The 17,048-nt window shown below is 45.8% G+C and overlaps 1 protein-coding gene across 6 annotated transcripts in view; it reads left to right on the forward strand.

Moving 5' to 3' along the window:
* The window catches only part of LOC109909153 (rho GTPase-activating protein 32), a 45,719-nt gene extending 30,999 nt beyond the window's left edge, over positions 1 to 14,720 (forward strand). For 4 of the 6 annotated variants that reach the window (XM_020508112.2, XM_031795828.1, XM_031795829.1 and 1 more), the window contains exons 6-22: positions 3,288 to 3,374; positions 3,766 to 3,903; positions 4,163 to 4,255; positions 4,431 to 4,553; positions 4,711 to 4,788; positions 4,978 to 5,059; positions 5,308 to 5,457; positions 5,588 to 5,690; positions 5,864 to 6,008; positions 6,338 to 6,420; positions 6,659 to 6,766; positions 7,099 to 7,244; positions 7,324 to 7,537; positions 9,308 to 9,456; positions 9,665 to 9,739; positions 9,894 to 10,580; positions 11,452 to 14,720. In XM_020508112.2, coding sequence (XP_020363701.1) covers positions 3,288 to 3,374; positions 3,766 to 3,903; positions 4,163 to 4,255; positions 4,431 to 4,553; positions 4,711 to 4,788; positions 4,978 to 5,059; positions 5,308 to 5,457; positions 5,588 to 5,690; positions 5,864 to 6,008; positions 6,338 to 6,420; positions 6,659 to 6,766; positions 7,099 to 7,244; positions 7,324 to 7,537; positions 9,308 to 9,456; positions 9,665 to 9,739; positions 9,894 to 10,580; positions 11,452 to 13,712 — 4,722 coding nt within the window. In that variant the 3' untranslated portion in view covers positions 13,713 to 14,720. Of the gene's footprint in view, positions 1 to 2,148; positions 2,170 to 3,287; positions 3,375 to 3,765; positions 3,904 to 4,162; positions 4,256 to 4,430; positions 4,554 to 4,710; positions 4,789 to 4,977; positions 5,060 to 5,307; positions 5,458 to 5,587; positions 5,691 to 5,863; positions 6,009 to 6,337; positions 6,421 to 6,658; positions 6,767 to 7,098; positions 7,245 to 7,323; positions 7,538 to 9,307; positions 9,457 to 9,664; positions 9,740 to 9,893; positions 10,581 to 11,398 lie in introns of those variants that run through there. The other 2 variants (XM_031795831.1, XM_031795833.1) reach the window with 2 other exon arrangements.
* Positions 14,721 to 17,048: the final 2,328 nt, after the last annotated feature.

Here is a 17,048-nt window from a genome sequence, read left to right on the forward strand (position 1 = left end):
CCAGCCAGAGCCCGGACTTGAACCCGATCAAACATCTCTGGAGAGACCTGAAAATAGCTGTGCATCGATGCTCCCCATCCAACCTGACAGGGCTTGAGAGGATCTGCAGAGAAGAATGGGAGATACTCCCCAAATACAGGTATAGCCAAGCTTGTAGTGTCATATCCAAGACAACTCAAGGCTGTAATCGAAGCACCTTTGGCAGCAACTTAGAACTGAGTAAAGGGTCTCAATACTTATGTAAATGCTATTTTAAGTTGTTCGAAAGGTTCTAAATAGCTGTTTTTACTTTGTCATTATGAGTTATTGGGTGTAGATTTAATGAGGGATAAGAATAAGTCTGTAACGTAACAAAATGTGGAAAAGATCAAGGGGTCTGAATACTTTCCGAATGCACTGTACATACACACAGGTAGCCTGGGGGCCGGCAGATAGCCTGGCGGGTAGGAGCGTTGACCCAGTAACCAAAAGGTTTACTGGATCGAATCCCTGAGCTGACAAGTTAAAAACATGTTCTGCCCCTGATCGAGGCAGTTAACACTCTTCCCCGGGCACCAAGGACGTGGATGTCGATTTAAGGCAGCCCTCCACACCTCTCTGTTTCAGAGGGGATTTAAATGCGCAAGACTCATTTCAGTTGAATGAATTAAGTTGTACAACTGACTAGGTATCCCTTTCCCATGCTTAAATGTTTTCTTCAATGCCCAGTGCAGTCAAAAGTGTGTAATTTTTTTCAGTGTTTTTTATATATTTCCACGTTCTGTGGTTGGAATAATACTGTAAAACTGTAAACAATTATTATTCCCTTTTAGTGTAAGAGCTGTTTGAAAAGACCTGAAAGACCTGCCTGAAATATTTGCCTGTTTTGGTGGGGCCTTTCCATGGTGATATCACTATGCGGTAAATTAGTTAATAGACCAATAAGAAGGAGTTCCAAACCTCTGCCAATAACAGCCAGTTTTCAGTTTTTCCCTCCCCACTCAGACCACTCCGACAGTCCTAGCAAAATTCTTGCTTGAGAAATTGCTCTTTGCAAAGTAGTTATTTTTGCTACTGATTTGTTTTTAATTAAAATAATTTAAAAAACGTTACTTATCCGTTTTGTAGTCGAGTCACTAAACCTCTTGTCTCAGTCGAGTCACCAGTCCCCTGAGGTCGAGTCACGAGACCTTATGTCTAAGGTCGAGTCCGAATCACCAATGGTAAAGTCTCCAGTCTGAGTAGTCCTAGTGGGCGAGTCCTGGTCCAAGTGCTCAAGTCTGCGTCAATGGGTCTGAGTTTAACAAAAAATACTACATTTTGTAATATTGGTTAATGTGCACATAAAACTTTTGAAAGCCAAAATAATTATTCAGGGTTCTTTAGACAATTTTATATTTTGATTACTGCTGTTTTTATTTTTAATTTTTTTCTGGCTTAATGCTCGTTTGATGCTAGATTCGTGTCTGTATTGATTTGGCTCGGATTTAGTTGAAGATATCTGCCCAGCATCAACTAGTGGCGGGCTGGCGGGAAGATTTTAATGTGAGCATTGAAGTAACGCAAAGATTTTCCTCCTGTTGCGCAATGGTCATAATTGCCTGCAATATAAACTGATGTCAAGCTCAGAATGGCAACATGAGGACAGCAGCCTCTGAAACACATACAGCGTACTGGGCTGATTCTGCCCAAGATTACTTCCATTCTCTCCAGAAGCACAATTTTGAAATTGAGATGCCTGTGTTGTCTGTGTTCTCCTGCACCTCTCAGGGTTACATATGGGCGTGTGCTAACTGCTCTGGTTTAGCCTATATACTGTAGAGCTCTTTTGTCATGAGAGGATGACGAAAGATAGAGGGAGAGCGGGAGGGAGATTAAGGAAGGGATGGGATGGACAGAGGGAGAGAGAAACAGCGGGATGCTTTCCCTACTTCTATTCTCTGCTCTTGTGGTCTAATTGAACAGTGAAAACATGTTGTGGTTCCACCTTGCGGCGAAGGACAGGCTGAAGGGGATTTAACCTCCGGGACAGATGAAAGCAACCAGCATCTGTGGTAGGCAGCTACGGGTTCAGCCCAGTGACTTCTATCTGGAGACACAGGACTGCAGTTGAACGCTGTCTGGGAGACATCCAGCTCTGTTGTAACCTGACTTAATAGCTGACGACCAGTTAAGAGCCTGCACTGGCAGGTACCAGTATGCGGTTGTCTTCATTTCTGTCTCTGGGTCCAGATGTGTGTATTAATAGTTAATGACTGCAGGCATGTTTCTATTTAGGGATTTGTGCTCCGCCGTATGAGGTTGTCAGTATTAGTTGCTTGGCTAAAATGCGTTGGTAAAAAGAGTTAGGGGATGGAAAGAGCTTAAACAAAACAGAAGTAAGACATGCACTAAATTTACTCAGTTTAGTTTTCAGTGTTAAATGTCTCTGCTCCATGTGACTGTTTTTCTGTCCAGACATCCTCTTGACATATTGTTAGTAATCATTGATTCATGTTTGTTGTCTTATGCTAACCGTCCATCTTTCCATCCGCATGACCATAGTTAATGTTATTGTTTAATTCACTCATTGACTCATGCTTATTTTTTTTAAATCCTCTCTGTATAGCTATGTGTATGATTTACCATACGCTGTGGTTTCCATGTTACTGAGCAATGATGGGTAACTAGGTCATATTGTGTTGAGTATCTAGATTAGTTATAAATAACCAAAACCTCCCCTGCCTCGCAGCACTTTGAAGTTTTGCCTGTATTTGATATCAATTTATTCCCCTAACTATTCCTGGGGCTTTGATCTCCTCTTGGTATAGGATGTTATGGAGTTCTATGGGAGGGATGGAGGGAATTTGACAAGGATTTTTGGTACATTTCAATAGCCTCTCAAACGCTGAAGGGGTTTTCAATTGCTTATGCATTATTCATATACTGCTTATATTTTGGGCACATTCACACTTTCTTAACCTCCCAATAGTTATTTCCTTATTGAGTGTGAAGTCAGCAACTCTCAAGACCAAAGGACCTCCTACAACCCATTTATTTAAGGGGCCTCTCTTCTTTTTTTCTTTTTTTAAGAGCATGATTGTTTTTATTATGTACTATCTAGATGTTTCCCTACCATGGTAGTATTACCCAGTTTGGTTTAATGTCCATTATTGATAGTTTGGAGAGTTGGCTAAGTGACCGGACATGATATATGTTCTACTTTCACAGTAGTTCCGTTACAGAAAGAGGTTGCTGTATTAAACTCCTACATTATTTAGTGTGGTGTCCCTCACTATTTTAATCTCTCTGTACCCATTCCCCTGCAGCTGTCCTTTGCAGAGGAGCAAACTGAGGGGCAGAAGGCTTGTCTGGACTCCAAGGAGCCACTCTACCTGGTTCAGATCTGCTGCCAGGTATAATGGAGCTTGAGGGCTAGGCCCTAGTTTCTGACCCATAGAAAAATCTGGAACATTTAACTGAAGCATGATATTCATATCTAAGAGGGTAAGATAATCCGGTGCTTCTCAACCCTTTCCTCAGGGACCCCCAGACATTTAACAAATGTTGTTGTAGCCCTGAACTAGCACAACTGATTCAAGTAGTCAAAGGCTTGACCACTAGTTAACAAGTGGAATCAGGTGTGCTAGCTCTGGACTAGATCAAATACATGGAATGTCTGGGGGTCCAGGAGGAGAGGTTTGAGACAGGCTGATGCCTTTGTGTACAGTATATTTGTCCTAGATTCCTTCAATGTTTTTCTCAGTCTGGTCTCATTTCAGGCTCACTCTTGTCTCTGTGTCTCAGAGTCGGAGCTGGTTGGTGAAGCGCTCCTATGAAGACTTCCGTGTGCTAGATAAACACCTCCACCTTTGTATCTATGACCGACGCTTCTCCAAACTCAATGAGCTGCCTCGCTTTGACTATCTGAAGGACACAGTAGAGGTAGGAGTCAGTCAACAGGACTAACTGAGAATATTTTTTACTCTCTGCTGTGATTGAGACCATCTGTATCCCAAATGACACCCCATTCCCTAAGTAGTGCGCTATGTTTGACCTGTGCAAAGGAAACTGGTCTAAACTAGTGGACTACATAGGGAATAGGGTGCCATTAGGGACACTTACACAGCCATAGTTGCATTACATTCTCTCCCCTGGCTTTGCATTCAACCTAACTCATTGCTGCTGATTCTATTCTCCGTAGGAAATAACCAAGATGTTGGCAGCCTACCTGTCCCATCTCTCAGCCATCGCTGATAACAAGATCAACTGTGGACCAGTGCTGACATGGATGGAGGTGAGCTACTCATGTTTCTCTTACTCACTCCTCAGATCAACAGGACAACTTGTTTATTCAATTAGACTTCATGCACAATTAAATGTTCCATTCTAGTAATTTATATGATATCTATGCTGAACTCCATAATGTTAAGTATTTTGTAGACTTCGTCAACCTGTGTTTTGTCTCTCAGATTGATAACAAGGGCAACCGCATGCTGGTAGCTGAGGAGTCCTCCATCAATGTTCCTGCCATCGCCGCGGCCCACGTTATCAAACGCTACATTGCCCAGGCCACAGACGAGCTGACCTTTGAGGTGACACCTCTGTCCATCTTGTCATTGGACTGGAAAGGGGAGGGGTTTAGGGAACAGTGGGGAGATATGGGGATATATTCTGCCATGGTTGTTGATTTTTAAACCCACTCAAACTGCTATACTCTCATTTGTCTTTTCTGTGTTGACCCTGTTCTAGGTAGGGGACATTGTGTCAGTCATTGACATGCCTCCTAAAGAGGACACTGGTTGGTGGAGAGGGAAACATGGTTTTCAGGTAAAACACCTCAAATAAGTCTGACTCAAACAGCTTTGTCTGTCCCTTCATACTAGTGATCTGTTTTCTGCATCCCACACCCTACTGTACATGGAGGTTACTATCACTTACTCTTCCTTAGATCATATCTGGTGCATTATAGAGCGCAGGAGAGTGTTACTATTCCTCTTTCTGTTTCTCTCTGTGCAGGTTGGCTTCTTCCCCTGTGACTGTGTGGAGCTGATCAGTGACAGGATTCCCACCTGTGTGTCCAGCTCTGTGTCAAAACCAGGTACTGTGACCTGTTTTACAGCAACAGTACTCTGTCCTCCCTCTTCCCTATGATTTAATGTATAGCTGACTGGAGTTGACTCTTAAAATATGTACTGATAAAATGAGGTGAGTCTGGCGTGTGTATTGGTTGACTCTTTGGGAATAAGTGTTTTTATTCTTGCTTTCAAGTGTTATCCACTGGGATTCAAATGCACATCTATTGTATGTTTTATTTACAACCCAAAAACAAAATGTATATTCATTCAGTGTGTAAGAAGCATGGGAAGCTGGTGACATTCCTGAGGAGCTTCATGAAGTCCCGTCCACCTCCCCAGAAGCTGAGGCAGCGTGGGATCCTCAGGGAGAGGGTGTTTGGCTGTGACCTGGGGGAACACCTCCTCAACTCAGAACATGATGGTCAGTCCCCCAGCAGCCTTTTCTCTCTATAGTTAGCACTGTATAGAGAAAGGTAGTCTTCTCGGTCTTTGCTGTTAAAATCTCCTGGATGTTACTTTGTTGACGGCCCTTTCTCCTCTCCTTTCTCCAGTCCCCCAGGTGATAAAATGCTGTACTGAGTTCATTGAGAGACATGGTGTCGTGGACGGGATGTACAGACTCTCTGGGATCTCCTCCAACATCCAGAAACTGAGGTACGTCCCTGCTTCACTTTTTAACATCAAATAATGTACAACATCCTGGAAAACAATGAAGAAATTCAAACATCATGTCAGTACTGCTAACAGACGTATACAGTGTTAATTGTATGTGATGGTCTGATGTTGAGTGTTAACCAGTGTCTTCTCTCATCTGTTTCCTTCCCCAGACATGAGTTTGACTCGGAGGAGATCCCAGACCTCAGTAGAGATGTTTTCAAACAGGATATCCACTCCGTAGGGTCCCTCTGTAAACTGTACTTTAGAGAGCTGCCCAACCCTCTGCTCACCTACCAGCTCTATGAGAGATTCTCAGTAAGGAGTAGAACACTGAACTGACACAGAGGGGAAAGGTGGACGCTTATTGGGGAATAGATGAATAATATAGTCATCTTGGAATAAACCAAGGGAGATACTGTACTAACAAATACGCTTGTCTTTCCCATTTCAAAATATGTGAAATAGAAAGGTCTTATCACTGAAATGAACTTAGAATTCGTAATCAGAAATCTCCTCGTAGCACGGTGGGGTGTATTGAAGATAAACGTAAAGGGGGGAATGACAGTAAAGGACAGAACTAGGCCAGCAGGAGCTTTATCAGGCTCTCTGTCAGTGTGGACCTCTGGTGTTCCCTCCCTCCACAGGAGGCTGTGTCTGCAGCTACTGATGAGGAGAGGCTGGTGAAGATCCACAACGTCATCCAGCAGCTTCCTCCTCCTCACTACAGGTCAGTGGGAGAGGAGTTCACAGCACACCCTAGTGGCTCCTGCAATGTGGCATCGTCTATATTCACTACTAGTAGTGTATAAAGTCACCACTGAACTGTAGGTGCTTAGGCGCCATCTGTTGGCTAAAAGAGAGCATTGAAGTCACAGTCTTGGCTTTGTAGGCTGACAGTAGAGAAGGGTGTATTGCACATGTCTGTGTTCTACCTGATCTGTAATAGTCCCTGGTCTGCACTGCAGGACTCTGGAATTCCTCATGAGACATTTGTCCCAACTAGCCACCTTCAGCCCTATTACCAACATGCACACCAAGAACCTGGCCATCGTCTGGGCTCCAAACTTGCTCAGGTATATTGTAACATTCCAACCACCAACACTGTCATTAGTATTAACTGCGATTTATAAAATGGGTGGTTGGAGCCCTGAATGCTGGTTGTCTGAAAGCCGTGGTATATCAGACCATATACCACGGGTATGACATATCATTTATTTTTACTGCTCTAATCACGTTGGTAACCAGTTTATAATAGCAATAAGGCACCTCAGGGTTTGTGGTATATGACTAATATACCACTGCTAAGAACAGCCCTTAGCCGTGCCATATTGCTTAAATGTACACTGTTGTTTTGTAACTGGCTATGACTGGCAATTCTGTTGATTAGGACATAACTGTGTTTCAGGTCCAAGCAGATTGAGTCGGCCTGTTTTAGTGGAACCGCAGCCTTTATGGAGGTGCGTATCCAGTCAGTGGTGGTGGAGTTCATAATGAACAACACAGAGTCACTCTTCAGCCGCAAGGTCAACGCCCACAACCGGGAGAGCACAGGTACAGCATTACCCTGGCTTAGGCAGTCATTATGGGGACATTATGGGAACTTCAAAAACATTTCTCTCTCTGCTCCAAGGTACCAGTACCCTATCCAGGCCCAAGTCTCTGCTGGTGTGCTCTCCCTCTACTAAGCTCCTATCTCTGGAGGAAGCCCAGGCCCGTACCCAGGCCCAGTTGGGCTCCCCTGTTCCTACCCCCGTTCTGTCCCACAGCGAGTACATCGAGGTGGGGGAGGGACCCGGGGCACTGATGGGCAAGTTCCACACAGTCATCGCGCTCCCCACTGAGAGGTAGGTTGTTGGTGCTTCTAGAAACTAGTAGCCTACAGTACATTGTAGTTTTATAAACCATATAAACTCATCAAAAAAATAATAATCTGGTCAGTCTGACTTGAGACAATAGACAATTCTGTTTAGAGACCATTCATCTGTTCCAAACATCACTACTGATTTAACATAACTATTGAACAGTATATTAAAACAAAATGTGTGCGACTGTATGAAGGATGTATTTGTTTCATAGGCTGTTGTAAACTCAGCAAATAATGAAGCGTCCTCTCACTGTCAACTGCGTTTATTTTCAGCAAATTTAACATGTGTAAATATTTGTATGAACATAAGATTCAACAACTGAGACATAAACTGAACAAATTCCACAGACATGTGACTAACAGAAATTTAACAATGTGTCCCTGAACAAAGGGGGGTCAAAATCAAAAGTAACAGTCAGTATCTGGTGTGGCCACCAGCTGCATTAAATACTGCAGTGCATCTACTCCTCATGGACTGCACCAGATTTGCCAATTCTTGCTGTGAGATATTACCCCCTCTTCCACCAAGGCACCTGCAAGTTCCCGGACATCTTTGGAGGAATGGCCATAGCCCCCATCCTCCGATCCAACAGGTCCCAGACGTGCTCAATGGAATCGAGATCCGGGCTCTTCACTGGCCTTGGCAGAACACTGTCATTCTTGTCTTGTAGGAAATCACGCACCGAATGAGCAGTATGGCTTGTGGCATTGTTATGCTGGAGGGGCATGTCAGGAGCCTGCAGGAAGGGTACCACATGAGGGAGGAGGACATCTTCCCTGTAATGCATAGCGCTGAGATTGCCTGCAATGTCCAGAAGCTCAGTCCGATGATGCTAAACACACACCCCCAGACCATGACGGACCCTCCACCTCCAAATTGATCCCGCTCCAGAGTACAGGCCTCAGTGTAATGCTCATTCCTTCGACAATAAACGCGAATCCGACCATCACCCCTGGTGAGACAAAACCGCGACTCATCAGTGAAGAGCACTTTTTGCCAGTCCAGCGACGGTGGGTTTGTACCCATAGGCAACGTTGTTTCAGGTGATGTCTGCTGAGGACCTGCCTTACAACAGGCCTACAAGCCCTCAGTCCAGCCTCTCTCAACCTATTGCTGACAGTCTGAGCACTGATGGAGGGATTGTGCGTTCCTGGTGTAACTCGGGCAGTTGTTGTTGCCATCCTGTACCTGTCCTGCAGGTGTGATGTTCGGCTGTACCGATCAGGTGTTGTTACACGTGGTCTGCCACTGCGAGGATGATCAGCTGTCCATCCTGTCTCCGTGTAGCGCTGTCTTAGGCGTCTCACAGTACGGACATTGCAATTTATTGCCCTGGCCACATCTGCAGTCCTCATGCTTCCTTGCAGCATGCCTAAGGCACGTTCACGCAGATGAGCAGGGACCCTGGGCATCTTTCTTTTGGTGTTTTTCAGAGTCAGTAGAAAGGCCTCTTTAGTGTCCTAAGTTTTCATAGCTGTGACTTTAATTGCCTAGCGTCTGTAAGCTGTTAGTGTCTTAACGACCGTTCCACAGATGCATGCTCATTAATTGTTTATGATTCATTGAACAAGCATGGGAAACCGTGTGTAAACCCTTTACAATGAAGATCTGTGAAATTATTTGGATTTTTACGAATTATCTTTGAAAGACAGGGTCTTGAAAAAGGGATGTTTCTTTTTTTTGCTGAGTTTGTCTTTGACACCCTGTACAGTCCACTGTTTTCACTGGGGATGTTGTGTTGTGTTATAGTAAGAGGGCTCCTGGGAAGTTGAAAAAGTCCCCAGTGGGAAGCTGGCGTTCATTCTTCCACCTGGGCAAGTCATCCTCCATGACCTCCAAACGCAAGCTGAAGCGTCACCCCAGCGAACCCAATGAGATCAAGAGCATCGCGCTGCCAGGTCAGGCCTTAACCAGCACTACACTGTCACCATCCAGGACTGTACACAACCATAAGAACCGTCTTCAAAGCCATGTTATAAAATACCTCCAGTCATGTCTCTGTGGTTAAATGTATGGCTGTTTATTCCACTTGGGTGATGTGATGAAGTCATGTTTTTTCAAAAATAATTATATTTCAACTTCAGTTTGTACTTTCATATTATTCAGGTGGTAGAGGTGATAGTGGGACACTGCGCTCCACCAAAAGTGAAGAATCTCTCACCTCTTTGCACAATTTGGAAAGTAAATATGCTCCGTCATACTTTCAATCCTGTCAGTACCTGTGTTTCATAATATGCGATAAACTAATTTAGATGGATAATTGGTTACATTTATTTTTATGTCTATTGTTGAAGTCTGTCGCTGAATGGTAATGCATACTGTCTGTCTGCCATAGGGGAGCCCCAGATGTACCGCCTACCTAGACCACACTCCACCAGCGATGCCCTCTCCACCGCATTCAGGGATGACCTGTGTGATGCTAGGGTCAAAGGTGACCACTACAATAACCAGGTCAAGGAGGTCCATAGTGGTGCTGATGGTCCAGCCTTTGACCCAGCTGTCGAGTTCCCTCCACATCAGGAGGACGACCTTGACCTCTGTCTTCCAGCCCCTGGCATGGCCTTTCTGGACTTTGACCCCATGTCCTTCCAGTGCAGCCCAGTGAGCCCACCAACAGCTAAATCCGCTCCTCAACGCAAAGCAAGCGTCAACTGTAGGAAGCATGTCAGGGGTTCCAGTGAATCAAAGCCCATCTCCTCGTCCCTCAATAAAGTCCTCAGTGACTCCCAGTCCCCTGACATCAGCCCAGTCCATAGGAAAAGAGGGGAGAAAAAGAAAGTGGCTCGGGTCGTCTCCCCTGTGGTCGAAACAGATGTGCACACTGTGTGTGTGTCTGCCCCACGCTGTGTCTCAGATACTCAGGGGGGTGAATCCTCCTCCCCTCCACCTCTGGATCTGTGTGAGGCCCAACTAGTGAGTGAAAAGGGGAGTGAGGCTAGGGCACCCTGCCGGCCCCCCAGCCCACCAAGCTTCTCCTCAACTGTCACAGACAGCCTGGCTTCACAAAACCCTCCGGATGCAGGTCAGTGGCACATAAAAAAATTCCATTTTTGTTCATTTTTTAAATTTGATTTATTTAACTAGGCAAGTCGGTTAAGAACAAATTCTTATTTACAATGACTGCCTAACAAAAGGAGGCCTGCGGGACGGGGGCTGGGATATAACAAAAAAAAGAGACAATTCTTCACGACAAGAGACAACACTACATAAAGAGACCTAAGACAACAATATAGCAAGGCAGCAACATATGACAGCACAACATGGTAGCAGCACAAAACATGGTACACACAATTATTGGGCACAGACAACCGCACAAAGGGCAAGAAGGTAGAGACAACCGCACAAAGGGCAAGAAGGTAGAGACAACCATACAAAGGGCAAGAAGGTAGAGACAACCGCACAAAGGGCAAGAAGGTAGAGACAACCGCACAAAGGGCAAGAAGGTAGAGACAACCGCACAAAGGGCAAGAAGGTAGAGACAACCGCACAAAGGGCAAGAAGGTAGAGACAACCGCACAAAGGGCAAGAAGGTAGAGACAACCATACAAAGGGCAAGAAGGTAGAGACAACCGCACAAAGGGCAAGAAGGTAGAGACAACCATACAAAGGGCAAGAAGGTAGAGACAACCGCACAAAGGGCAAGAAGGTAGAGACAACCATACAAGCAGCCGTAACTGTCAGTAAGTGTCCATGATTGAGTCTTTGTTGCACATTAATGATACTGTCGATTGAAAAAGGCTTTACAATGTTTAACATGCATATGTACAGTTATTAATGAGTTTCCTTAATCAAGTTCTTATGGTATTATTCTATGTGTTGTCCCCTCATGTCTGATCACAGCGTTGTTTGTCCTGTCATACTGTAGCAGCATTGTTTGTCTTATGCCTCCCCAGGAACAGATGGGCTTGTGAATTCAGTGTCTGTCCTCCCTCCTCACACTCCGTTGACGAGTGCTGCCCGCAGGCTGGCCCTGGCCCTGGCTGAGTCTGCCCAGAAGGCCACCCTGACCTCCCAGAGGAGGGACACCCAGCCCCCCTATCCTCTCCAGAGACAGGACACCCCCCACCCCCTGGACAGACCCCCACGACCCTCTGTTCTCCAACTCCAACCCTGCTCTCAGGATTACGGTGACCTCAAGGCCTCTTCTCCAGCCACCCTCTTACCCATGGCTGGCACACCAGTTGAGAGTCCTTGTGACCGTTTCTCTGGCCATGAGAGAAAACGGGCCCCTGAAGGACAAGTGGCCATGAGTAACTTCACTCCCACTGTCAGTTCCTTAGAGGCTGGAGCTCTACTGCCGGGCAGCACAGAGGTGAGGGACCAGAGGGAAGGGAGAGACCGGCCCCTGGGAGCTGTAAAGACTGTACATCTTCAGACTGTGTCCTCCTCGTATCTCAGTGGTGGGGCCTCGCCTCCCATTCAATCAGTCTGCTCCATTCAGAGCCCGTTAGCTGCTGCTGTCCTTGCTAACACTGACTCAGTCAATGCCTATAACTATCAGACTGTTCTTGCTGAGGCGTCCATGCCAGGGTCTGTGGGGGAGATCCCTCCACATCGTCCTATGCCGTCCTTAGTCAATCAGTACAGCGCTGATGGAGAGAGAGCTATGAGGGAGGCTGAAGATGTGTACAGACATCATCGGGTCAATCCAGCAGGACAGGTATCTGGACCTCCTCGGCCTGACTATTTCCTTCCCCACCAGGCAGGGCCCAAGAGCATGTACAAACCCACGTCTGACAGCTGCTACAATACATTAGGCCTCCGGAACTACCCCTCTAACTCCCCCCAGTATAGTGGTCAACCCCAACCCAGGGAAGAGTACAGCTCCAGTGGCCACCACAGATCCAGGGGACAATGGCAGAGGACTGAGGATAGAACCCTGGGCTACCCCGGCATCCGCAGGGCACGCTCCTTCCATGCCCAGCAACCTATTCGTATTGAACTGGCAGACACCCTGTTCTACGTCCAACGTCCAGCTGTCCAGGAAAAGGAGTACAAAAGGCTACTCCAGTCAGATGTCCAACCTCTGCAGCCGTACTTTGAGAATGGCTGTGTTCAGTACCGCTACAGTCCCTATTCAGACGCAGTGCCTCTAGAGGAGTCTTACTACTATGTGGACCCTTACAGGACGAGCCGCATCCGACACAGTCAGTCATACACCATGCGCTCTACCAAGGATTGTGGACATCCTGGTTACCACTACCGTCCCTCACACAACATCCCAACCGCAAAAAGAGAACTCTTCTTAGAGAGCAGGGATCCAGAGCGAGTCATTTACAAGTCCTGGGACCACCCAGAGGGTTGTGACAGACCTGTCTATCAGCCAATCAGGCAAGAGAATAGAGCCAGGCAGAGGCCCCAGGGCCCTATCATGTCTCCTTATGAGAACCTGAATCCTCCCCTCCCACAGAGTGACATCAGGGGCAGAGATATCAGTCACACCAGAAGCAGGTCAGACCCAGGTAATGCCTGGCTGCTGGCCATCGACAGAGTGGACAGCCAACGTGAAGTACCTGCCATGTCTCCAATCTCGCCTGGTCAGCAGCTTTCAGACCCTAGTGATTATATCAGGCACCAGAGGGTTCATTGGCCAGGCGAGGAGCCAGTCCCTCCCAGGAGAGAGAGCGTTACCAGGAGAACCCAGCCCAAGCAGGGCACCCCCCAACGATATCAGCCACAGCATTGCAACGTCCCCATGCTCCTAGATGTTAAGAACGTGGAGCAGGGTGAGGGTGGTCATAGTAGAGGTTGTGACAAGAACACCGTAATTATGGGCAACGCTGCTAACAGCTACTCTGCCCAATTAAAACCAAGCATCCCCAGGAGACCACGATCACAGAGCATCAAAGAGCCTCGTTATTACCACCATGTCAAATCACCTGTGGAACAAGATCACCCTGGGTCCTTCTCCACTCAGCCCCACAGGAGAACTCAGAGCACCAAGGCCATGCCCTCTCATTATAATAACCTGGAGGGGTACTACCCAGCTCCCAAGCCCAAACCCTCAGGATCTGGTAAGGCCATGCCAGGGCCGTTCCCTGGCCACGGCTGCATGCCCCCACACAGCCACAGACTGCTGTCACATGGCCTAGGGGGCCACGGGGCCTTTCTGCAGACAGGCCACAGGCCGGAAGCTGGAGTCTATGCTGAGTGATTCAGTCCTCTAATCACACCAGCAGCTAAAAGAGGCCAGCTTGGTAAACATCTCCAACTCAACAGATGAATGTTCATGTTTATAAAAATGTAAAAAATTCATAGACATATCCCTTCAAACTGTTTTTAAGAAAATGTTGAATTGACACGAATGGGTGGGTCATACCGTTGGTAACATGTAGATAGCAAAGAAAGAGGGAAATTATTTTCTCAAACTAAGAGGTGAGATTTTGAAAGCTTGTTTTAGGAAATAGTTTATGAAGGTGTTGTACAATTTTCATTTAATGTCCGTGAGATAATATTGTCCAACAAACAGAAAATGCCATTTGAAATGTCTGCCAAATATTGTTAATCTTATGAGCAATAATAATCTAAGATATGTCTTACTGGGCCTACTGCCAGCGTGATATTGTTTGCCTAGATCATTTATGCCCTAACTGAAGAAACATGCACTTTTTAAGAATTCTAGCATCTGAGAACCCTGTATAGATCCTTGACTTTTTATGTTTTGCAATTCCACTGATTCTTCACTGAAGGTGTTTGGTAACATTGGCACTTGTGGTGTTATTTAGTTCATACAATAATGGAAGACACTGAGGACATTTCTTCACCTGCACGTCTCCCACCTTCACAAAACAGGACACTCAGACATGGAAAGATTAAGGAGCATGGAGGATTGTGACCACAGTTGGGGTCCATCTAATGTCATGTTACCAGGATAAATAACTTCCAAACATGTACGTGTGCTGCAAATGTGAAAGAAGTGTACAGAATGTCAATGCACTCCTCACATTAACAGGAAGCTATGATGTTGTATTATGAGGACATTCATTTCTCTCTTTGTAGGCATATTTTAATGGTATGTTATGTTTTAACTGTTGTTTTACTCTATTGTTATAGTTTTTTATTCATTAACGATATTATTTAAAACCACCCTCTGTAAATGAGATATTGCTAAAGACATTTCGTTTTTTCCATGAGATAATCTAAATAAAAATGTAAAACATACTATGACATTGTGGCTGGGTTTATTTGATATTTTGTTAATGGGAATGCACATCTAAGTAATTGGTTGAAGCAACAATGCATACTCACTGGGCCTTGCATTTGCTACCATGCAGATTCAGAAGTTTAAGCATTAGACTGCAGAGGGCACTGCAGTATTGCAGAAAAAGTGGTTCCCTAATAATGTCTCTGAATCTTTAGTGAAGATTGAACTCGATTTTTCATTTTGAATCCATTTTTGTCCTAAAGTCTCTCTCATTTCTTAGATGTGTAGTGTATTACTACACACAACAGTGACTGTAGTTGTTTCCCAATAGTATCTCATTAGCATAGACAAATCTGACAACTTCTGAAAATCTAGTATTTTTGTTCATGCATCCTCTCCCCTTGATCTGTCATCCATATCCAAGGAAACTGCCAGTGCAAATTTAGGAACAAATCATTCAGGATAATTTTATCCGTAGTCTGCCGAGCAAATCGGGAATATTCCCAGAACATTAGCTAACATTCCAATTAAGTTCTAGTTAGGGTTTGAACCAGTATCTGGGCAGAGGAGACGATGACTGACGAGATCTCCTCTGCCCAGAAAGCTACCATTTCAAGCTACCATTCACCAGCTCTGCAAGCGTTATGTCAAAATAAGTTTGGTACTCACCAAATATGCCTGGCCTGCCCATCAACTATCATCATTTACTGTCGTTACGCCCGGTTTGTACTTACAAAAAAGGTAGAAATAAAAATTCACAGGATAACGTCCCACAAACATTCAAAGAATGTTTTTCACCATCAAATCATTTTTGACTAGAATTTCTAACATTCAAATGTTGTTCACAACATCTGTAAAATCTACCACAGAACATTCCCCCAAGGTTCTCATTTGGTTGCCAGGGAATGTAATAAAACAATGTTCCGCTAATGTTCTTAGAACATAATGCCACAGCAAAATGTGGGAGCAATAGAAGTGGTTCTGAGGAAACATTACAGGTACATGAACGTCCATGTTATTCAAAACACCCACAATAATATTCCTACAATGGTCTCATAAAAAGAGTGTGACATTGACATGATGGTTCTAATAATGTTGCCTGAACATACTTCAGTAAAATGTTGGAGCAATAGAATTTGTTCAAAAAAAGTCCTGGAATATTGTTGTTGATGGAACTATTACTATTAACACCTACAGTGCATTGGGAAAGTATTCAGACCCCTTGACTTTTTCCATGTTTTGTTATGTTACAGCCTTATTGTAACTGCGTTCTTCGTTTGTCGAAAGAGAGTCGGACCGAAATGCAGCGTGGTGATTACTCATGTCTTTAATGAAGAAAAAGGCGATACATGAAATAACTATAATAAATACAAAAACAGCAAACGGAACGTGAAACCTAATTACAGCCTATCTGGTGAAACTACACAGAGACAGGAACAATCACCCACGAAATACAAAGTGAAACTCAGGCTACCTAAATACGGTTCCCAATCAGAGGCAACGAGAATCACCTGACTCCAGATTGAGAACCGCCTCAGGCAGCCAAGCCTAACTAGACACACCCCTAAACATAGCAATCCCAAATCCTATAAAACCCCAATACGAAACCAAACACATAAACCCATGTCACACCCTGGGCTGACCAAAATATATAACGAAAACACAAAACACTATGACCAAGGCGTGACAGAACCCCCCCCAAGGTGCGGACTCCCGGACGCACCTCAAAACCATAGGGAGGGTCCGGGTGGGCGTCTGTCCTTGGTGGCGGCTCCGGCTCCGGACGTGGACCCCACTTCATTAATGTCCTAGTTCCTCCCCTTCGCGTCCTGGGATAATCCACCCTCTCCGCCGACCATGGCCTAATAGTCCTCACCCAGAACCCCACAGAACTGAGGAGCAGCTCGTGACTGAGGGGCATCTCGGGACTGAGGGACAGCTCGGGACTGAGGGGCAGCTCGGGACTGAGGCAGCTCGGGACTGAGGGGCAGCCCGGGACTGAGGGGCAGCCCGGGACTGAGGGGCAGCCCGGAACTGAGGGGCAGCCCGGAACAGAGGGGAAGCCCAGTACTGAGAGGAAGCCCAGTACTGAGATGAAGCTCAGGTAGGTAGTAGGCTCCGGTAGATCCTGGCTGGCTGGCGGATCTGGAAGATTCAGGTTGACTAGCAGATCTGGAAGATTCTGGTTGACAGGCTGATCTGGAAGAATCTGGTTGACTGGCAGATCTAGCTGCTCTATGCAGACTGACGTCTCTGACTGCTCCATGCAGGCTGACAGCTCCTTGCAGACTGGTAGCTCTGGCTGCTCCATGCAGGCTGACAGCACCCTGCAGACTGACAGCTCTG

The sequence above is a fragment of the Oncorhynchus kisutch genome, linkage group LG18 (assembly GCF_002021735.2).
Source record: "Oncorhynchus kisutch isolate 150728-3 linkage group LG18, Okis_V2, whole genome shotgun sequence".
In the NCBI taxonomy this organism is placed as follows: Eukaryota; Metazoa; Chordata; class Actinopteri; order Salmoniformes; family Salmonidae; genus Oncorhynchus; species Oncorhynchus kisutch.